Here is a 23455-nt window from a genome sequence, read left to right as displayed (position 1 = left end):
GTTTTTACCTTGTGATGAACTTTTTATCTTGTTTTTAGAATTTTTAGGGAACTTCTGTTCGTTTTGTCTTGTTAAGCACTTTGGTCAGCGTTTATGCTGTTATAAAGTGCTATATAAATAAAGTTGACTTGACTTGACTCTTTTCCTTTTGTCATGGAAAGCCTTCAAGCACCTCTAGGCTTCTCCAAGTATTTGGTATTTGGTTTTAATGTTTATCATACGCTTTATTTTTCCTTAGATAGATCCATTGTTCTATTTTATGTGTTGAGTTATAAATCAATTGTCTGGTTTCCTACTGGAAGTTTCAGTTTAACAATATTCTTTTGCTTGGTGGTTCATTGTTGTGGTTATCTGTTCCCTTTTGGAATGTGAACACCAGCTCAGCTCGTGAAGACTCTGACTCGAGTTCTCGACTGAAATGTTTGATGATGTTGACAATCTGAGCTCGCAAGCCAAATAGTAGTTGACTCTTTTTCATCTAACTGAACAGTTCAGCAGTTTCGTAGCAACTTTAATTATTTTTCTTTTATTTCCCCAAGTTGACTTGTAGTAAATGGATTGTTTTAATCTTTTAATTTTTGTTATTTCCTTTGGAGGATGTGAGCAGACATTATGAGGCCTATTTCCCATTCTGCTTCTTTAAGATTTAAGTTGATTTCTTTTCTATATATTCCATTGTTTATATATAATTTTACACTTTTGTTTCGGTGCTGGAATACAACACAATGCAGTACAATCATGGTCTCCATCAACCAACAAACAACTACCTCAACCATCTTTTGTTCTGTTTTTATTACTTTTTTTTGTTTTGACACAAATAACCTGGGAACTGGATAACGGCTGGTACGCAGAGAACCCACACTGGGGGTGATGAGTGGACTGAATGTCTAGCCTTGACCAGAACGCTTAGACTTGGTAACAATTTACATGAGAATAACCCCACCTAACCTAGAACTGACACATTTTGAAAGGCAGGCCATATAAACTGCCTTTGATTAACTAACTTTGGCTGATTTTGTCTAAAGAATCCAAAACCGCAAATACCTGGCCTATTTCTTTTCCTGTTTTGCAGGACACAACGTCTGCCATTAAACCTGAGGACTGGGTCTTCATCAAAACCATCAAAAGAAAAAAAATCTGGACCAGTCCCAAGTGGGAAGGACCTTTCCAAGTTCTGCTGGCCACTCCCACGGCTGTGAAAACCGCTGAATGACCCAGCTGGATTCATCTCTCCCATTGCAAGCTGCAGAAACAACTGGATTGATAGACACGTGTCAGGAGGAAGACCGGCTACAAAGGGGCTTTGGTTTTTAGTACCTCTGCGTCTCAACGCTCGGTGAAGATTACACAGGTAAAGAGATCCCTGACACCTAGCGGTCAAACTTCCCATTTCGGGGAAGGCTATTAATCCAGTTGTTTGCATCTCCTCCACCATGAAGCTCTCCGACGCCCTCCTACTGTTTGCTACAGTCCACTGGACTCTGAAGAATGCACACACCACACAAAGGAATCCTGCTCCCATAGAAATCCACAAAGCACACCAAAACACCTAGTTCCACATGGTAAATCTAACTGCTAAAAGATTAGGATTTAATAACAGTTGCTATGTTTGCTCTTGGATCCCCCATCATTCAATGGATAACCCCACAATGACAGCTATCCCCACCTCGATGAATGACACTGTATGTTTGCTACACGCCCACACCATCCTTCAGTGCAGACTTGAATCTGCACTGAAGGGCCTTGAGTGTCTGTTAGTGCCTGTTTTTGTCTTCTTAAACTTTTGCTTTGCACTATCTTCCATTGGGAAAAGAGAAGGAAACTCATCTGTGGGTTATCCTGTTGTCTAGTAGCTCCGGTTTGGGCCAGTTGAAAACAATAAGTGCAATCAGAGGCTGTAAACGAGCTGTTTTTGTCCTCCCTGAAAGCACTCATCAGGTGATCTAGGTGGGCTGTCCTCTCACCTAAAGCAAAGCTTAAAAAGCAACTGCAGGCACTTTCAAACAGACTTGAATCTGCACCGAAGGGCCTTGAGTGTCTGTTAGTGCCTGTTTTTGTCTTCTTAAACTTTTGCTTTGCACTATCTTCCATTGGGAAAAGAGAAGGAAACTCATCTGTGGGTTATCCTGTTGTCTAGTAGCTCCGGTTTGGGCCAGTTGAAAACAATAAGTGCAATCAGAGGCTGTAAACGAGCTGTTTTTGTCCTCCCTGAAAGCACTCATCAGGTGATCTAGGTCTCAACCATTGCAATCAGCTGCTGCATGAACACCTGTTTCCAATTAGTAGCACAGCATAAGTTTGGTGGCATAACTGAAGCGTCAGCCCTTGTGTCTCAGCCCCTCTGGTGTGAAGACACTCCGGGGTAAAGACATACGTGTCTACCTGCGCGTGTCCACAGAGCAGGTACTCAGAGCAAACAAGCTCGACCCATACGCTGCTTCATCAACACCTAGCAAAATGTGTCATTATCCTATACCTGTGATCACTAGCATCAGACGAAGGTCACACAGCAAACCGCTTTCGCAACCTTCAAAACCTCCGCTCCCTAAAACCAACTCCCCCTGAAGACACCCACCTGTCCATGGGACTGTGGAACTGCCAATCAGCTGTAAACAAAGCTGACTTCATTACTGCATATGCTAACCACCTGTCACTCGATGCACTGGCTCTCACTGAGACCTGGATCCAACCATGTGACAATGCTACCCCATCTGCTCTGTCAGTTAACCACACTTTCACCCATACTTCTCGTGCATCTGGCCGAGGTGGTGGAACGGGCATGTTAATTTCCAATAAATGGATATATAGTCAGTTGCTACCCATCACTAAATACAACTCCTTTAAATACCATGCCATCCAGGTGACTGTACCGAAAAAAATTATTTTTAGTTGTCATATATCGTCAACCAGGTCAACTCAGAGAATTTCTTGATGAACTCGACACCCTGCTTTCCTCCATTCCTGAGCACGACTGTCCCACAATGGTCCTTGGAGACATGAATATTCACCTGGACAATCCCAGCTCATCAGGCGTCCTGTCACTAATGTCATCATTTGATTTAAAACTAGTACAAAGCCCTCCCACTCACAAAGCTGGAAAAGCACTTGACCTCATTTTCTCCAGAAACTGTGCCATAGACACAATCTCTGTCACACCGCTGCATCTTTCGGATCATTACTTCATCCATTTCAGCACGACTCTACAAGGGAGGTCCACTGCTTCCTCCCCAATGGTCTCATTCCGCCGCAACCTCCGCAATCTGACACCCAACTACTTCTCCTCTCTTGTTGCCTCCACTCTTCCATCTCCCAGCACATTCTCTGCTTATGAAGTGAATGAAGCCACTGAGTCACTCTGCTCCACACTCGGCTCTTGTCTTAATAACTTGTGTCCTTTAGCCACTAGACCTGCTAGAGCCTCTCAGTCGCACCCTTGGCTAAATGATACCCTCCGGGCTCTACGCACCAATCTTAGAGCTGCGGAACGGAAATGGCGCAAAACAAGAGATCCTGGTGATCTATTGAAATTTCATGATTTACTGTCCTCATTCTCTGCCAGCATCACTGATGCAAAGAAAGCTTTCTACACTGACAAAATTCTCAGCTCTACTGACTCTCAGAAACTATTTTCAACATTCAAAACTCTCCTCAACCCTCCATCTCCACCTCCTACCAACAATCTATCAGCTGACACCTTTGCCTCATTCTTCACTGACAAAGTGGCAGCGATAAGAACACAGTTTTCTCAACTGGCCACTCCTGAACATTCACTACCACAATCTCCTTCAAGCCCAACCATCTCAGACCCTACTGCTTCATTTTCCTCTTTTTCCCCTGTCACTGAGAACTGTGTGTCCAAGCTTCTCACGTGCAGCCGCCCTACTACATGCCCACTTGACCCCATTCCAACTAAGCTGCTCCAAGCTATTGCTCCCACAGTAGCCGCAGCAGCCACACATGTGATCAATGCATCACTGACATCCGGTACATTTCCCATCTCTCTCAAGCATGCTCAGGTTAAACCGCTGCTAAAAAAACAATCTCTTCCTCCAAATCATGTGGAGAACTACCGACCTATCTCTCTCCTCCCTTTTCTGTCCAAAATCATTGAAAAGGTGGCTTTCAAGCAGATCACAGAATACCTCTCACAAAACTGTCTGCTTGACCCTTACCAATCTGGGTTCAAAAAGGGCCACTCCACTGAAACTGCTCTGTTAGCAGTGACTGAATCCTTAAAAGAAGCTAGAGCGACTGGCAAATCCTCAGTGCTTATCCTGCTCGACTTATCGGCTGCATTTGACACTGTCAACCATGGCTTCCTTTTGTCCGCACTCTCTAGCATGGGCATCACAGAGAAAGCACACGCCTGGTTTGAATCTTACCTCACAGGACGATCATTCAGCGTATCTTGGCTTGGACAGTCCTCTACCGTGCACCACCTTGCCACAGGAGTTCCCCAGGGCTCTGTACTAGGACCTCTTCTCTTTGCCATATACACCACCTCACTGGGTGAGATCATTCGATCACATGGCTTCTCCTACCACTGCTATGCAGACGACACCCAACTCTATCTGTCATTTCCACCGGACGACCACACTATCTCAGCACGAATATCAGACTGTCTCTCTGACATCTCAAAATGGATGAAATCCCACCATCTCCAACTCAACCTCTCTAAAACTGAACTGCTTGTCATCCCAGCAAAACCATCCATACAGCACAATATCTCAATCCAGAATGACTTCCTAAGTCTGGCTCCTTCAAAGGCAGTTCAAAATCTGGGTGTTGTCATTGATGAACACATGGCCTTTAAAGATCATGTTGCCTCTGTTGCCCGTTCATGCCGCTTTGCGCTGTATAACATACGAAAGATCAGACCATACCTAACACAACATGCCACCCAGCTCCTGGTGCAATCTACTGTCACCTCCCGCCTCGACTACTGCAATGCTCTTCTAACTGGTCTTCCAGGCTGTACTGTGAGACCTCTTCAAATGGTCCAGAACGCAGCAGCGCGTCTGGTCTTCAATCAGCCTAAAAGAGCACACGTCACCCCTCTGTTCATTGAGCTCCACTGGCTACTGCTAGCAGCACGCATCAAATTCAAATTGCTAACACTAGCATACAAAGTCCGAGATGGTACGGCTCCCATCTACCTGAATCCTCTTGCAAAGGCTTACGTCTCGGCCCGGCCGCTCCGGTCATCACAGGATTGTCGGCTAGCAGTGCCTACACCACGCTCAGGACAATCCAGACTTTTCTCATGCATCGTTCCACAAATGTGGAATGACCTTCCTAACACTACCAGAACTGCGGCTTCCTTTTCTATTTTCAAGAAACTCCTGAAGACCCTGCTCTTCAGAGAGCATCTTCTTAACTAGCACCTTGCCTGCACCCGTCCCCCCTCTCTACTGTCCACTCCTTGTTCCCTCCTCTCCATGACTGATGTCAATTTGTTGTTGTTACTATTGTTGTTAGCCTCAAGGGCAAAATGCCGATTATCACTTGTAAGTCGCTTTGGACAAAAGCGTCTGCTAAATACATAAACATAAACATAAACCATCCAAGCTATTAAGGGACGGAAGTGCTCCATCCCACACGGCTGCTCACCTCAACATCAACAAAGATGCTGGACACGCCCTACCAACTGCTCTGCATCAACTAACGCATCCGTTTCCCAGGGGTTGCATCGCCTTCGCCTCACAGGAAAAGACCTCTTCTGTTTCTCCACGCCATGCTTAAACTTCACGATTCGTCTAGGCAAATCCATCTGTGATGACATTCTCCCAGCTGATGGATGGATTAAATCCCCTGCCAAGAAACATTGGTTGACAACTCGGGTCTGATGTCCCTGGATATGTCACCATAAATGTGACCCTGTTGAGCCTTGCAATGACTGGACGACCTTTCTACCCCCCATGGAACACAAACGAACATGTACTCGCGGTCTCCTCAGTCATGGGAATGGGGACTCCTGAAGGATACATCTTGAAATGCGGAATCTCTCTCTACCTGTACCTGCCACGCAACTGGTGTGTAATTTGCAGTTTGGCTCGACTGCACCCCTCCTCATGTGTTGTCACGGAGGAAGGGGCCGTCCTTACGAGGACATCAAAGCTGAAGAGGAATAAGAGAGAGTTTAAGCCTGTTATGGCTTTCCACCCATTCTCCAACGACGAAAGCCGCGCCCCTCTCTACGACGACCCCAAAGGAATCCTCTACACCATCTTTTCCCAATTGGGAACTGCCAGTCTGATGCAACGTATGAATGAAGTGTGGTGGTCTCTCGAAAACATCACCACTGTCCTCTCTGAGATGATCACGTTTCTGGCAGACAATCCCGAACAGCAAGCTATGAGAACCATGTTGATGCAACACCAACTAGCCCTGGACACTCTTTTCGCCTCCGAAGGAGGACTCTGCGCAAAAATTGGTGAGCATTGTTGCACCTTTGTCCCCTCCTCACGTGACAACTGGACTTAGATCCACGACCGTGTTCTTTTCAGTAGTTGCTAAACTTACACAGAATCATAGCTCTGAGCTATCTATTCCCTTAGCCCTCAGCAGCAATGACTTCATGGGATTTTTTTACAAGTAAAATTAATTAATTAATTAATTAATTAATTAATTCTCTCTCTCTCTCTCTCTCTCTCTCTCTCTCTCTCTCTCTCTCTCTCTCTCTCTCTCTCTCTCTCTCTCTCTCTCTCTCTCTCTCTCTCTCTCTCTCTCTCTCTCTCTCTCTCTCTCTCTCTCTCTCTCTCTCTCTCTCTCTCTCTCTCTCTCTCTCTCTCTCTCTCTCTCTCTCTCTCTCTCTCTCTCTCTCTCTCTCTCTCTCTCTCTCTCTCTCTCTCTCTCTCTCTCTCTCTCTCTCTCTCTCTCTCAAAAAAAAAGTTCCGAACTTCTGGTTAAAGTAATACTCAAAGATCCATCAAACTGATTTTATATTTTCTATGGAATCTCACATTTTATGGTTATTACGTAAGATGTAACTAAAGAATCGTTACACCTCCACGCTGCTCCTGATGTGCTTTTGTTGGTGTTCTGTGTGAAAGTCCAGAGGTGGAATGGGCTCTCCAAGCTGATCCTCCACTAATCCACCTGAGAGCCAACAGAGGTAGTCACAGAGCTGAGTAGGTGAGTGGGCAGTGGGAGACAGCAGGTGTAGTGTTGTAGGATTTTATTAGAGACTTATCACACAATGAGAAAACAGTCCTGGATTCAAGCTTTTAATTCTGACGACAATAAGAAGAAACAAAGCAGGAAGCATAAAGATCATTGCTAAGATCTAGAACCGACACTTAGTAGCAGAGTCAACGTTAATCTAAGTGAAACGACGTCTCATGAAACTAAACTAAAGAATAATAGAAAAGTCAAATAAAAATAAGTGAAACAAACATTGTAAGATATCTCCAACAAGCTGTAACAGCTGCTTTACCTAAAAGGACAACAGAACCCACTCAGAACACCTGAATGATGGATTACATCAGTGGTCTCTAACCTTTTATGGCCCGTGAGCTACTTTTACACAATATAAGAACCGAACAGCTACTGCCATACGATTTATTCACATTAATATTTTCCAAGTGTGAATATGCTTCTGTTAAAAATGCTATACTCACTATATTAACATGCATTGTATTCACAAGTAGATTTTTCTAAACATCAATATTATAAAATAATTACAAGGAAAATAGCGACATTCTGAAAATCAAACAAAACATTTTGTTTATTAACTAATCAGATACTTTCAGATAATGAAATACAAATCTACGTCGTGTGAACAATTTGACATTTACTTCAGAACGGATCAGTAACAGAACTTTTTGAGCACACAGGAAAAGCTAACCTGTTCCTGTTCAGTCGCTGACCCTGAGCCCTGCCCAGAACCTAAGCAGCCAAGTCAGTTTTTCATAGTTTGTCATAAATGAACAAATACTTACAGAAACTATCGAATGCCTTTTAAATAACAATTTCTGTTATTTAAAAGGCATTTACTACAAAAGTTTTCCAGTAATTGTTTTGTTATGATTATTTTTTCTAAACAATGCAAAACTAATTGTCTCATAAAATGAATAAAGCTGAAGGTTTTTTTTTAATAAAATACAAGCTAAATGTGATGAAAACACAAATTAAATAGTTTGAACTGGAGTGAAAAATGTAAAAAAGTAAAGAGAAAGGAAAACATGTCTTCCTGCATTCCTGATTTATTGAATAATTTTTATAGATTTTTTTTGCTCATGAAAGTTAAGTTTTGCTTCACTATTGAATAACTGCAGGTAAAATATGCTTAGCTACACTGGAAGTTTCAAGCCGAATGTTTAAATTTTAAATAAGATGCACTAAAATGCAAATATAATGACCTCACTTGACAACAGCATTTTTAGTCACTTGTTTATTCCATTTATCGGTAAAATAAAAGTTAATTTGGAGGTGACTTGCACTTTAAATACATGTGTTGTGTCCTTGGTACACTCTCATGTGGCTGTTTAATGTAGATTTATGCCTAAATCTTTGTTCACAGAGTTCACACGCAAATGGTTTCTGTCCTGTGTGGACTTTCATGTGTCTGTTCAATGCTGCCTTAAAACCAAATCTTTTCTCACAGAGTTCACACACAAATGGTTTCTGTCCTGTGTGGACTTTAATGTGTCTGTTTAATGTTGCCTTAAAACTAAATCTTTGCTCACAGAGTTCACACATAAAGGGTTTCTGTCCCGTGTGGACTCTCATGTGACTGTTTAAAATTGTCCTTCGAGTAAAACGTTTTCCACATATCTCACATGCAAAAGGTTTATTGCCTGTATGGACTCTCATGTGACAGTTTAATGTTGATTTATGCTTAAATCTTTGTTTACAGAGTTCACACGCAAAGGGCTTCTCTCCTGTGTGGACTCTCATGTGAGTGTTTAAATGTGTCCTTTCATCAAAGCTTTTTCCACAGAGTTCACACGCAAAAGGCTTCTCGCCTGTGTGGACTCTCATGTGTCTGTTTAATTTTGACCTTCGAGTAAAAATTTTTCCACAGAGTTCACAAGCAAATGGTTTCTGTTCAGTGTAGACTCTCATGTGAGTGTTTAAATTATTATTATGACTAAATATTTTTTCAGAAATGTCACAACTGATTGATTTTGGCTCTGTCTGGACTTTCCTGCATGAGTCCACAAGTTGCTTTACTCTAACATTTTTCTTAGTAACCAGACATTCTGAAGATTTTATTGCTGAATGACTCGTCACTCTCACATGTCTCTGGAGAGACCACTCGTGGAGAAACTCTTTACCACACCCAGGGCAGCTAAAGGGTTTCTTGACAGTCTTAACATCTGACTCACAAAACCTGCTCTCATTGCAGTCATTGTCTCCATCTCCACTTTCAGGCCCAGAGTCTAACAACTCAATGTTTAGATTCATATCATCTTCACTAACTTCAGTCTCTGAAGAATCAGATATCTGTTCATTAGGGTTCAGAACTGGGTTCCTGCTAGATTCTGCTCCTCTACCAGTTTCTGCTGTTGTCTGGTCAGCTGAGCTGCTGGTTGAAACGTCTCTGTCTTCTATTTGCTGCTGATAAAGAAGCTGTGAGAGCAGAGGTTTGTCTTCATCATCCTCACCTTTTATAGAAACTGGTGTGAATGGAAACCTGACAGAAATGGTCTCTTCCTTCAAATGGAGCTGCTCTCCTTCCAGACTTGTCCAGACTTCCTCCTGTTCTTCTTTCATGTGGAACTGTTCTGGATCCTGCTGGTCCACACCAGGACTCTGGTCTTCAGGAGCTTCTTCTTTAACCATCTGGTGAAAATCTGTGGGAAACAGGAACTAACTGAAATAACTTTTGAATTGAGTGACTTTTTCATCTGAGGTGAATATATTAACATTTTTAAAGAATGTAGGATTACTAGAATTAATCAGATTTTTTAACACCTTGACAACCTCAACCTTTGGTAAAAGGCCTGTATTTATATTATGCCTTCTAGGTTCTACAAACCCCCCACGTTCACATGTTGATTTTAAAGAGTTATTACACACAGAACGTTATATAAATTGATAAAACTCCTGATTTGGGATATTCTGCACTCAAGTACAGGTCCTTCTCAAAAAAATAGCATATTGTGATAAAGTTCTTTATTGTATGTAACGTAATGATAAACATTAGCCTTTCATATATATTAGATTCATTACACACAACTGAAGTAGTTCAAGCCTTTTATTGTTTCTAATATTGATGATTTTGGCAAACAGCTCATGAAAACCCAAAATTCCTATCTGAAAAAATTAGCATATTTCATCCGACCAATAAAAGAAAAGTGTTTTTTAATACAAAAAAGTCAACCTTCAAATAATTATGTTCAGTTAGGCAATCAGCCTGTGGCACTGCTGAGGTGTTATGGAGGCCCAGGATGCTTCGATAGTGGCCTTAAGCTCATCCAGAGTGTTGGGTCTTGCGTCTCTCAACTTTCTCTTCACAATATCCCACAGATTCTCTACGGGGTTCAAGTCAGGAGCGTTGGGAGGCCAACTGAGCACAGTAATACCATGGTCAGTAAACCATTTACCAGTGGTTTTGGCCCTGTGAGCAGGTGCCAGGTCGTGCTGAAAAATGAAATCTTCATCTCCATAAAGCTTTTCAGCAGATGGAAGCATGAAGTGCTCCAAAATCTCCTGATAGCTAGCTGCATTGACCCTGCCCTTGATAAAACACAGTGGGCTAGGGCTGCACAATATATCGAAAAATTATCGTCATCACGATAACAGGACGTGCGATAGGCCCATCGCAAAGCACGTCAAAAACGGCGATAGATGTTTGGTTCAAACATTTCCATCCGTGTCACTCATCAACTTTTTGTAAACCAGCTCCGTTTTTTACGCTGAAGTATTTTGACCAATCAAATGTAGCCCTTCTGATATGCGACCAATCAGATGGGTCCGTTCATGTAATACGCCCGCCCCCTATGTAGACCCTTACCCCAAAATTCCACTATCTCCGCTCCGCCCCCGCTTTCCGCTGCCGCTCGCTTCCCTTGTTCGTCATGCTGGCTCAGATTAACAAACGCACTTTGTGCTGAGGTTTCTGAAATAAGCGCTGCTTTCAAACGTGAACGTGAGTCCGCTCGGTGTCGTTAAGCAGCCGATAGTAACCGGGCTGACTCCGACACGTGCCGGTGAACCAACCCACCTTAGCTCCAGGCTCCGGTTAGCTTCCAGCTAAAAGGCTACCGCACTCCTCCCAGTCCCACCCTGCTAAAGAGGGCCTGGAAAAGTTCCCTCACACATCAAAGTGATTTTTCATTTATGAGCTTTTATAACCTTGTTAATCAGGATAGTTGATTTGCTGCTGCACATTAAGTCAGTCAGAAGCTCTGCTAGCCGGTTATCTTAAGAGCAGCTAGTTCAATTTGTTAGCCTGTTATCAGAATCATAGTTGCAGTTTCATCATCTGAGCTGCTTTTTAAGATCTAGGTAAACTTGTTCAATTTGGGGTTAAAAATAAACGTTTTTACATATTTTCCATGTAGTTTTTTTGCCAGTTCCTTTTTGCCAGGACTTCAGGAATTTTGGCATTTCCCTCTGCCAAGTCTTCCTCCAGACTCTGGCACCTTGATTTCCGAATGACATGCAAAATTTGCTTTGATCTGAAAAAAGTACTCTGGACAACAGTCCAGTGCTGCTTCTCTGTAGCCCAGGTCAGGCACTTCTGCCGCTGTTTCTGGTTCAAAAGTGGCTTGACCTGGGGAATGCGGCACCTGTAGCCCATTTCCTGCGCACACTTGTACTCGGTGGCTCTGGATGGTTCTACTCCAGACTCAGTCTGTTAGGGTTTTAATGTATTTTACTGTTTAAATGTTCCTTTTTAAGTAATCATGTTGTAAAGTAAATCTCAGGGCTTTTTCCTTTCAGGCCAGCTTTGGTATGCTGATAAGGCATGTAGTTTGTCTCTGTGGGGGATGTTAAATAATCTGCCTAGCAGCAGGAAAACAGTCCTAATTTCTGAGTGACTCAGCAGTTTTTGGCTGTCAGCAGGCAACTCCATAAATTAAAACTTCCTTTTTGGAATGTCCCGCCTTAGCCTAGAAGCAATGCTGTTAATGGCTAGTGTAGACAATGATGAATTGCTCTTTGTCAATTTTTTCCAGTCTCTCAATAAAACGCTGTGGTAAGAGAAGAGAAGCCAGAGTGAATTGGGCGGTGGTCCTCTCAGGCTCTCGCCCTCTCACTCTCCGCTCCGGCATATAAAACCTTACTGATCCTTTCTCTTGTGTGATTTATTTTAAGGATATAAAAATACCCAACATCTTGGTGCCATGACCTGGCGTAGAGGGGGCTCTGCTTTAGGACGTAGTCGAGGAGCTGCGGTCGCGCAGACTTAAAAAGCCCCGGAGCTTCGATTGTCTCACGGGCCAGCTGTGATAGCTTCGACTTCGTCTCCCAGCGTGCCCGCTCCTACGTCCGGTTCGGATTGACCCACATTTCCGGGGAAGGGAGGGGGAGGGGGGGGGGGGGAATCAGTAAGTCTGATTTCCTTTTACACCAAGCCCCCGCAATGCGGCTCAAAAATTGAGCCCAACCCGGAAGTACCAAAGATTGCAGTTCCACCCTCATCCACTAGGGGCTGGTGTCAGAAGCGAGCAAATCCTCATTGACTCCCATGTTAAAAATACCAATTTCACAGCAGAAATAAACATGTTTACAGCCTGGTACCAAAACATGTTTTTGGTTTAAATTATCTAGTTTACACTCATGACAACTCTGAGGGGGGTGAATTTTTTTCTCACTCTTCTGTTTAAGTGTATTAAAAGCCTAAAATTCTTTATAATTAATGAGCATCCGACCCACGTGACCACAGTTAGCTCAGTGGAAAGGCCTCAGTAGAGCCTCGGTCTGGCCTGGAAACTGTTCCGGGATTTTGAGTCTCTGTGTTTGTGTATTCTTTTTTGGATATTATTTGTGCAATTGTTGGACAAAATGACTTGCTGTGGCATTAATTGCTCTAATAGAGCGTCCAAGGAGTCTCCACTTCATTTTTTTCGGTAAGTAAACTTATATTTATGTATTTTAGGTCACTGCCGAGCTGAACTTAGATTTTAACATGTACTGTTTAACCATGAAATTTAAATGTAATAGGGTAAAACCCAGTGCATTTAACATAATGCTGCACTTTTGAAATATAACATGTTGGTGGAGCTGGGTTCATACTATCACCTTGTGGAGCTCTCGGGAGACCGATGTTTTCCACCCGTTTCTCCCCTCCCCGCAGCTCCACGAATCTCTGTCTGATCACGGCTTCCGTCTGCTGCGCGGGCTGCCGGCCGGCTTGTGGTTCTCCCCTCCCCGCAGCTCGGCGCATCTCTGTCTGATCGTGGCTTCTGTCTAATGCGCGGGCCGCCGGCTTTCAGCAGCTTTCGGGAGACCTCTGTGTTCCACCCGGTTTTACCCAGCGGTCAGCCCAGCGTATCTCTGACTCAGAAGCTCTGGTGTTGTGCACAGTTAACTCAGGCTGTAGCTAGGTTGCTACCTCCGTTAGCTTAGCTCCCACCTCTACGTTAGCTTTGGGTTAGCTTCAGGTTAGCTTGTAGCTAGTTCGACCGGGTGTCGTCAGTTGATCCCAGCCTTATAGCCACACCATCAGCTCCACCTCTCTTCCCTTTTGTGGAATTGTCTGGGCTTGACGGAACCTGTGACACGGTCAAAATGGCGGTGGTGGCCACCTCCCACCTCCCATTATTTCATAAAATGTACCACTCAATTTGGTACATTTGAGGGTTTTTTTTATTTCCCTTTTAAGGTTATTCCATAATTTAACACAATTTACAGATATATTCCATTCCTTAATTTTAGTTCTAAATCTAGGTTTTGTAAACACAGTTTCTTTCAGCATGTAATTACTAGTTCTCTTTTCAAATATCCCCTGAATGTTTGTTGGCAGAGTGCCTAAATTGGCTTTATACATGGCTTGTATGATTTTCTAGTCTTTTAAATCATGAAATTTCAGTAATTTATATTTAATAAACAACAGGTTTGATAGATCTCTACAGCCACTATAATTGATGATTCTCAGAGCTCTTTTCTGTAAAACAAATAAGGGATGTGTGTAGTTTTTGTATGTTGCTCCCCAGATTTCTACACTATAAGTCAAGTATGGAACAATCAGTGAATTGAACAATGCCAACAAACCAGAATGAGTCAGTAAAAACTTGACTCTATGTAACACTCCTTAGGATTTGGCAATTTTACCTTTTGTGTAACTAATATGGGATTTCCATGACAAGTCTTCATCAATAAGAACTCCAAGAAATTTAGTTTCTTTTACTCTTTGAATTGCAATCCCATCTATTTCCAATGACACGTCACTGTTCTTTTTATCATTAAACAGTATAAAATTTGTTTTATTAAGATTCAGTGTCAATGTATTTGTATCAAACCAGTTTTTAATTTTAATCAGTTCATCATTTATCACTTTAGCCACCTCCTCAATATTTGATCCTGAGTAAAACAGTGTTGTATCATCTGCAAAGAGAATGGTACTGAGCGTCTTAGATACATTTACCAGACCCACAATTAATTTCACATAGTTTTGATTTATGGTCCTTTATCTGAACAAACTGTTTCCTTTTTTCTAAATAAGTTTTAACCCATTGATGAGCCACACCTCTTATTCCATACTGACTTAATTTTCCAAGTAACCTTGAGTGATCAATGACGTCAAAAGCTTTTTTCAAATCATTGAAAACACTAACAAAGTCATTTTTATTTTCAATTGCTGTTGGTATTTTATCCGTTAATTCCATTATTGCCATTGCTGTGGAATGTTTAGTTCTAAACCCAGATTGTTCATTGTTTAAAATATTATTTTTTTCGATGAATTTATCCAACCTTGATACAAATACTTTTTCCAATATTTTAGAAAACTGTGGAAGCAGTGACACCGGCCTGTAATTATTGAAACTACGTTTATCACCACTCTTGTACAAAGGAATGACTTTCGCTGTTTTCATTGCGTCAGGAAAATTCCCAGTGGAAAGTGGTAGATTACAAATGTAAGTGAAAGGTTCAATGACAGATTCTATGATGGTTTTAACAGTTATCATGTCCAGGTCCTGATAATCGGTTGATCATTTGTTTCCACAGTTTTTTACAATGTTTTGTATTTCTTCTTTATCTACTTTGTCAAGGACAATACTATTGACAGTACTAACATTGTGGTCAATTTATCTTCTATTATTGGTTTGTTCTCTATCAAACTCCTACCTACATTTACAAAACAAAATCATTAAACTCATCAGTGATTTCTTTATCATCATAAATATCTTTTTTGTCCTTGACAAAGTGATTTGGAATACTGGATTTTGTTTTCTCTCAATTAGTCACACTTTTTATTATTCCCCAATTAATTATTTGAAGAACATTTAACAAAACCTGTTATTTTTTCACTTTCTTTTCCTTTCCTACCTTCGTGCATTTTCTCTCTTCTTTTTATCAAAAAATAACAATCAGTTCATTAGTGGGGTCTATGTTGAAGAAAGATTTAATATAGGTCTATTAAAAATTAGATATGTTATATTTCCAAATAAAGCTATTCATTTCAGTCTACTGCACTTAACAGGGGGAAATGTGGTAATTTATTTAATTTGTTTCATTACAACGTGCTTAGTTGTAAATGCTACTGAAATATGACAATAAAGAACAAATTAGTAATTGTCAAACTTTTATTCTGCCAATTGAGTGTACAGTTGACAGTTTTAATCTATGAGTAACACTGATCTGATATGGAATAAAGGAGGTGTCCTTGAATTAACTATTACAAGACAAAATAACAGTATATATAAAAAATATCCAGCAAGTAGTAGAACTTGTATACAGATACAACTTGACATAAAGTTGCAGGTCAGGTGAGGATTATAGTTATTTTTTCTCAAGGTCTCTTACTTGTTCACTCCTAAATAGAAAACTGTTCAGTTTTGCTTGGGAACTTTGTGCTCAGGTAAAGTTTTTTCAGTAGTAATCAGCCTCATTAAGTTCAAAATACCCACCAAAAAAAGTATAAAACAAGCAGGATTAAAAAGGAAAGGAAACAAGACTGGTATTGGCTTTGAAATAACCAATGTGGATGACTATATGGTCTCATCCTGAAAGTGGTTTCGTGACTACAAAAGAAACATTGTTATAATATGGAACAGAGGAGATGTCTTTGAATCAACAAATAAAAGACAAAATAGCAGCATATAAACACGATCATGCAAGTAGTAGAACTTAAAACACATAACTGTTACAATTCCGATCACTGTTGTGACTTAAATCAGTATGCATAAAGGCTTCACCCAAACTTTCTGTCTACTTTGAGGGTAGAAGCATCAAAGAATGCCTTCTGTTTTTCATAGTGCAAAACGGTCTATCACTTTGTTGTCACTCAACTGACCTACTAGGTCATTTTCAATCGACATGACTGCAAGGTTATGAAGCCTTCTCTGCCCCATTGTTTGACGTAGCCAGGTGTGCAGCCGACGCAGTGCACTGAATGACCTTTCACAAGAGCAGCTACTTACAGGCACAGTCAGAGCAACTTGGAGGACTTCTTTAAGAGAGGGAAACATGTCTGTGTTTAGGAGGTTGTGCACAGTTAACATATCTTGTGGTGGATGCCCAGCATCTGCTTTGACAGCAAGAAAGTTTCTGGCAACATGAACTTCCTCTGTTTTCTGGTTAATGCTATAGTACCTAGCAAGTTCGTCCAAGTTGGATTGATTCGAGAAGTTCTCAGATTTAGGGCTGGATGCCTTTTAGGAGCCCTGCATAAACACTGCAAAATCTTTCATCAAGCTCACCAACCCTCCTGTCCACACAGGGAAAAAGCAGCTCAGTTTTCAAGACCTCTGAACTAATTAACTCAGTACGTGAACCTACGGTTGTCTCACAACACAAAATCTTCCATTTTTTTCCATTTCTGCCTTCTCTTTGCATGTGATTCCTGAATACCGTGTGTGAGGCACAGAGCCTTGGTCCTCTCATACAGTCCTGTGGCAAATGCATCTGTGCGTTTACCATTGATTGTGTCACACAGAGCATCTTTGCCAATCAGAGCTTCTGCCAGGTCTATATCCTCCTTCTACTAGTCTACTAGTCTGTTTCTAACTGTTGTGTATGGTTTTGTTGGTGTGTTTATGTTGTGTTTTTTCATTGTTGCTCTTATTTTTTCTGTTATGTCTTTGATGTATGGTAAGGTTATCACTGGTTTTTGTTCTTGTCTTTTTGGGTTGCTGGTTCTTTGCTTTGTTTGTTTTTTCTTTCTGTTGTTGTTTGTTGTTTTCCTTTGTTTATTGCCCATGTCGGATATCCAAAGGTCTTTAAAGCGTGTTGTATATGTTTGTCCTCTTGTTTACGGCCTCTTTCTTCTGTAAAGCCGGGCGTACACTGTGCGACTTTTTCACTCTTTTGAGCCGATTTTCCACTCGTGCGAGAATCCACAAGATTGGGGCAAGTTTTGCGCTGAGCGTCGTGTAGTGTACAGGGGGTTACGAGAGGCGATTAACACCATGTGACCAATTACCGATCAGCCATCGTGAGCTCGCACGGACTTCTGGCGTGTTTGATATTTTGCTCGTCCCTCACATCGACATATACATATAGGTTCCTCGTGAGGGTATTGCACTGTTGAAGCGGTGCTGCGAGCAGCTGCGACCCAAAAAGCATCAGAACCGTTCACGGCGCATGCGCAATCATGCATCAACACTGCTCACCTGCTATTTCCCTAATAACACACGTTGTTCGTTTTTATTTCTACACGTTTTTTTACTCACAAAGATTGTCAAGAAAGTGTGTTTGTCGTGTTCATGTCAAATTAAACTGATCACAAAAGACAGATTTACTTTCTTTATTTCGTTTTCCTCATCCAACCCCCATAAATCCCTGTGTGTCCCCCTGCAGCACTCCCGAAGGACAACAGGCAAAACAAGAAAAAAAGTCTGACTTGTGTAAAAACTGCTATTGTTAGCATATTTTTTAGGGCCGACGTGTTGCTACCAGACGTACAGTGTGAGCAGTCAGGTCACATCCGAGAACTGGGTCGTACAGTGTGAGCACATGACTCGTGAGATCCGCCCTGCGAGGAAGTCATACAGTTTGAGCTGAAGCTGAGTGCTATGAGTGAAAAAGTCGCACAGTGTCCGCCCAGCTTTACTATGTTTACTCTGTGATATAATGTTCTGATTACTGACATTTTGTGTATGGTGGGGTGTTCTGATGTCCATAATAGATATTGGTCTGTGTGTGTTGGTTTTCTATATGTGTTTATGTTTAGGGTCCCGTTAGTCTGCCTGGTTATTCTCATGTCCATAAATGCTATGCTGCCTTCTGTTTCTGACTCATAAGTGAACTTTATGTTGCCCGTGTCGTCAATGATATTCAAGTGTTGTGTTAGTGTTTCTGTTTGTCCTTTTGGTATGATTTCCAGTATGTCGTCTACGTAGCGTTTCCATAGTTTTATTTTACAGTTTGGGGGGGCGGGGGGGGGGGGGGGGCATTGGCTATGGCTTTTTGTTCTAGGTCTTCCATGAAAAACTCGCACAGGTGGCTGATAACGGGTTACCCATGGCGAAGCCTTCCAGTTGTTTGTATATTGTGTTATTGTATGTGAAGTAAGTGGAGTTAGCTACCAGTCCTATCAGTTTGCTATGTTATCTGATGTGAGGTTTGTTGTTTTGTGTAAAGTCTTGTCCTGTCTGATTCTGTTAACTACTATGTCTATGGTATTTTTTGGGTTGGTGTCTTTGTGAACAGAGATGTGACGCCATGTGAGATGAGTATGTTGCTGTCTTCTACTGTAATCTCCTTTAGTTCTTTTCCCAGTTCTATGCCGTTTTTGCAGTGCTGATCTGTGTTTCCTAACAACGGACTGATGATTTTGCTGATATCTCTTGCCATGTTGTATGTTGGTGTACCTATGCTGTCTACTATTGGTCTAAGTGTTTTGTTTGTGTATTTTTGGCGTTCCATAGATTCTTAGTGTTATGTTCGCTGTAGGAATCCAGTGTTTGTACATTTTTTCTGTTATTTTGCCATTTTCTTGTAGTGGCTTCAGTATTTTTTTCATATTTTTCTTAATGCTTTCTGTTGGGTCTTTTTTAAGTATTTTTGTCCTCTAGCATCTGTTTCATCTGTTGTTTATATTTCTCTTGTCCATTACCACTGTGGTTCTTCCTTTATCTGCCGGTAGAATAATTATCTGTTTATTTTTGGATAATGCTGTCATGGCTGATTGTTCTTCTTTTGTAATGTTGCTGTGTTGAATTTGGCTGTTTTTTAATATCCCAACAACGTTATTTCTGAGTTCTGCTTTCTTTCCCTCATCTGTGATCTGTTGACATGCTAGTTCTGTTGCTACAATGAATTCATCATATGGTATTTTCTTTGGTGTTACTGCAAAGTTTAAACCTTTTTTCAATATGCTTTCTTCTGCTTCTGTTGGTTCGTATTGTGAAATATTACATACCCATGAGCTTTGTGTGGAGTTATCTTGTATTTCCTCCCTCTTTTTCTTGTTGATGAGTTTGTTTAATGTCTTTATGTGTCTTTCTTTTACTTTTATGAACAATTTTCCTGTTTTTCCATCATGTGTCCTTTAATTTGTTCCTCCGTTTGTTTATCAAGTTTGTAATTCCTTTTTAAGTCCAGGTGTTTTCTTTCCAGTTCGTCTTCTACTTGCTTCTGTTTGGTTATGATGTTTCTTATCCTTTCTTTGAGTAGTGCTCTCTGTACTCTTTCCATTATTTCCGTTTATTTTAAGGATATAAAAATACCCAACACAGTCCACTGCTTCCGCAGGTCCCCCAAGGTCTGGAATCGGTCATTCTCCACAATCTTCCTCAGGGTCCGGTCACCTCTTCTTGTTGTGCAGCGTTTTCTGCCACTTTTTCCTTCCCACAGAGGTGCCTTGATACAGCACTCTGGGAACAGCCTATTCGTTCAGAAATTTCTTTCTGCATCTTACCCTCTTGTTTGAGGGTGTCAATGACGGCCTTCTGGACAGCAGTCTGGCCGGCAGTCTTATCCATAATTGCGGTTTTGAGTAATGAACCAGGCTGGGAGTTTTTAAAAGCCTCAGGAATCTTTTGCAGGTGTTTTAGAGTTAATTAGTTGATTCAGATGATTAGGTTAATAGCTCGTTTAGAGAACCTTTTCATGATATGCTATATTATTGAGATAGGAATTTTGGGTTTTAAAGAGCTGTATGTCAAAATCATCAATATTAGAAACAATAAAAGGCTTGAACTACTTCAGTTGTGTGTAATGAAACTAATATATATGAACGTCTAATGTTTATCAGTACATTACAGACAATAATTAACTTTATCACAATATGCTAAGGACCTGTATATTACACACAGAGGAAAAATCATCACATATGTCATTTAAATCAAATATGACTGTGTTAGACACGTGTGACCAGAGTAAAAATATAGTCACCAATTAGGGCTGCAACTAACGATTATTTTCATAATCGATTAATCTGTCCATTATTTTTTCGATTAATCGGTTTGTTATTGTTTAGCTATTAAACCTATACAAGTGATGAATACATTTCAGTTAAGAAAAAGAAAAACATAGAAGAATTGTGCAGTTGACTGCAATCTATTTTATTGCACATGAACACAGTCAGCGGCGTAAAATGAGCTAAATAGTGCAAAATATCAGTCCAGAATAATTTTTTGGCCTCAAAATATAAGAGGTAAATTCCATAAAAAATAATGTAGAATCTAGAATAGAGTTTGTAAGTGGTATGCATTGCTGGGGGGTGAGTGTCTTGTTCCCCATGTAGTTGTCCATCGTTGCTTGTTTTTTTCTGCATAAGAAACAAAATAGACTGAAATAAGTACACATAAAAAATAAAGTAGCACACACACTACAACACTAAATCAATATTACATTATTTGAATTAATTAACAATATACAGTGATCATTTATTTTGATAAAAATGTGTTGTGAGGCGTTTTACAGCGTTAGACAGTAAAACAGCCTTTTAATATTAAAAAAAGATGACTCTGAATTTCTCCTGTATTTAAAAATTGAAAGTGTACAACTATGCCGCGTTACATTCACCTGGACACAGCTTGTCTGTATATTTTTCTCCGCGGAGTTGTCCTTTTCTGAATGAAGAACATAGTTATGGGTTTGTGCCGTTTTTCTCTTAACGAGAACATTCTTATAAACAGACGTGCTAAATTTGGCAAGCGCATGATACACAACACGGAGGAGATTCACGATTGCATCTAGTCAATCAGAAGTAGAACACCGTAGACTGACGCGGCAAAAAAACATGTTTAACATCCACTATAACGAACTCAGCTAAAACACTAAGTCCCAAATTTGATCTGCGTGTAGTGATGGACCACTATATTTAGCTTGTTTATTTTCTGTTACTTACCGGGCTGGCTCTTCCTCTGCTGCATCATTCCCCACATGTTTTCGTCTCAAATGTTCACTTAGGAACGTCGTGCTTCCGTGCCATGCTAGATGGTTTTTGCATATTTTGCAGGTCACCCGTCTTTTCATGGCATCTAGAGCGAAGTGCTCCCATACTCGTGAGGTTTTTGTCCGGGGTTTCTCTTGTTTTGTCGCTTCTATTTTTCTTCCATATTTCTTCTTGTTCCGCCATCTCTCACAGCAAGATGAGCGTCAGTAACGTGTTACGTCGTGAAAACCGAGGGCACTTATTGGCTCGTTTCTTCTTCTACGGCTCCACTGGTAGATCAGTGGCTCATTACTGCCACACACTGGCGGCAAATTTAACAGATTGTAACCGATGTCAGATTGTGGTAAAAATAGACTTTATGTGGTAAAATGTGATTATTAAACAACTAATCGATGACTAAAAAAGTTGTTAACTATTTTAATAATCGATTAGTTGTTTCAGCTCTATCACCAATAAATTATTTCATTTTACATATGTGTTATGTTATCAGCTGTAAGATAGTTTAAGGCTATTTGAACAAATTCATAAAGAAGAACAAGTTAATTTTATGGGTCCATCCCAGATAAAAGCTGATATACAATTATACGTATTAATAATGCTTACATCGGGGGCAACATCAGTGGAATGAAATGCTTTTTGCTGCAAATTACAATTAAATACAAAAAAGATTAAAATGTAAATCTAACTAGAGGTCATTTTATAAAGTTTAAACTCCACATTTATTCATTATTTAGCCACCAAGAACAACTCAGCAGCTGTTGTAACCGTATGTCTACATGCAATCTTAATTATTTACACATGTTCACCAGCCGTCTCTCATTAAACAGTGAATTTCCTTCAACAGAATTAGCAATATCACTCCTGGGTGCTGGAAAAAGAAAAGGGAACGTGCAGCACAGACTCCTGCGGGATCTTAGCTGTAGTTCTCCATCATCAGCACTAGAGTTCATATTTTATTGTGTTCACTGTTATCACTTTAAGTCAAATTATTTGTCCAAATAAAGTAGAGACCTCTGAATAAATATACATTTCATTAAGACTAAAAGATTTGTTTAATGTCTTAAACTAGAAAAAATACTGTAAAGTACTTATGATTTTTAGGCTTTTCTTTAAATTCACATTTGATACTTTTTTGGGCCCCTAGACAGCAGTGGGCCCTTAGAATCGTGCTGACCTTTACCCCCTTACTAGCACGCACGCACGCACACACACACACACACACACACACACACACACACACACACACACACACACACACACACACACACACACACACACACACACCTGTATCCATGCTGTCCAGATCCAGATGGTGAAGTAAACACGATGAAGCAGTCCCAGCTGATGGATGATCCTGAAGTGGGAGCAGGTTTTCTTTAGCCGTGTTTAGCTAACAGCTGCAATAGAAACAAAGCAGGAGAGCTGATTAAGATGCTGCTTCAGAACAACTCATGAGATTAAAGATCTAACCGCTTTTTCCTCCAGAGTCACATTCAGATTCGGGGCTTTTCCGTCGGAGAGTGTGAGCAGGATGGATCAGAGAGCGAGCAGCGATCCTGCATCATGACCAACTCAGATGAGCGAGTCTGATAGAGGGAACCTCTTCAATCTGATGAAAGCAGCTAAACGAGCGCGTTTCTCAGAGAGGCCAAAGGAACAGCAGCAGACCCAGAGGACAGGAAGTCTAGAGAAAAGCTTTTCTGACCCATCACCTGCTTTTGGAGCTCCGATTGTCACGAAGACCGCAGAATATCTTCTCTGGTTCTGGAAAGAACTCGCACCAAGTTGTTGAGGAGAAGAAAGTTTCCACAGCCTGGTGAGAATATTTCAGTCGATTTAGCTGATCAACTCTCCCAGAGACTGAAGTGAAGACACTTTTCCTGCAGAGCCTCAAATATTCACCTCACACACCAGAACAAGAAGCTAACTATGCTATCAGCTTTCGGTGTTCTTATTCTTCTGTACAACCAACGTAAAGATGCACTACCGCCACCTAGT

General features: G+C 41.0%; 1 protein-coding gene across 3 annotated transcripts in view; it reads right to left on the bottom strand.

The window, feature by feature from the left end:
• Positions 1-23412, bottom strand: part of LOC139061495 (zinc finger protein OZF-like) — a 46999-nt gene extending 23587 nt beyond the window's left edge. The window contains exons 1-3 of one of the 3 annotated variants that reach the window (XM_054738415.2): positions 22928-23412; positions 22742-22854; positions 7213-9797 (exon numbers count right to left, since the gene is read on the bottom strand). In XM_054738415.2, coding sequence (XP_054594390.2) covers positions 8443-9797; positions 22742-22751 — 1365 coding nt within the window. In that variant the 5' untranslated portion in view covers positions 22752-22854; positions 22928-23412 and the 3' untranslated portion in view covers positions 7213-8442. Of the gene's footprint in view, positions 1-7212; positions 9798-22741; positions 22855-22927 lie in introns of those variants that run through there. The other 2 variants (XM_054738413.2, XM_070544249.1) reach the window with 2 other exon arrangements.
• Positions 23413-23455: the final 43 nt, after the last annotated feature.

The sequence above is a fragment of the Nothobranchius furzeri genome, chromosome 14 (genome assembly GCF_043380555.1).
Source record: "Nothobranchius furzeri strain GRZ-AD chromosome 14, NfurGRZ-RIMD1, whole genome shotgun sequence".
In the NCBI taxonomy this organism is placed as follows: Eukaryota; Metazoa; Chordata; class Actinopteri; order Cyprinodontiformes; family Nothobranchiidae; genus Nothobranchius; species Nothobranchius furzeri.
Note: the sequence above shows the minus strand (reverse complement) of the source record. Positions and strands in the feature narration are given on the sequence as shown.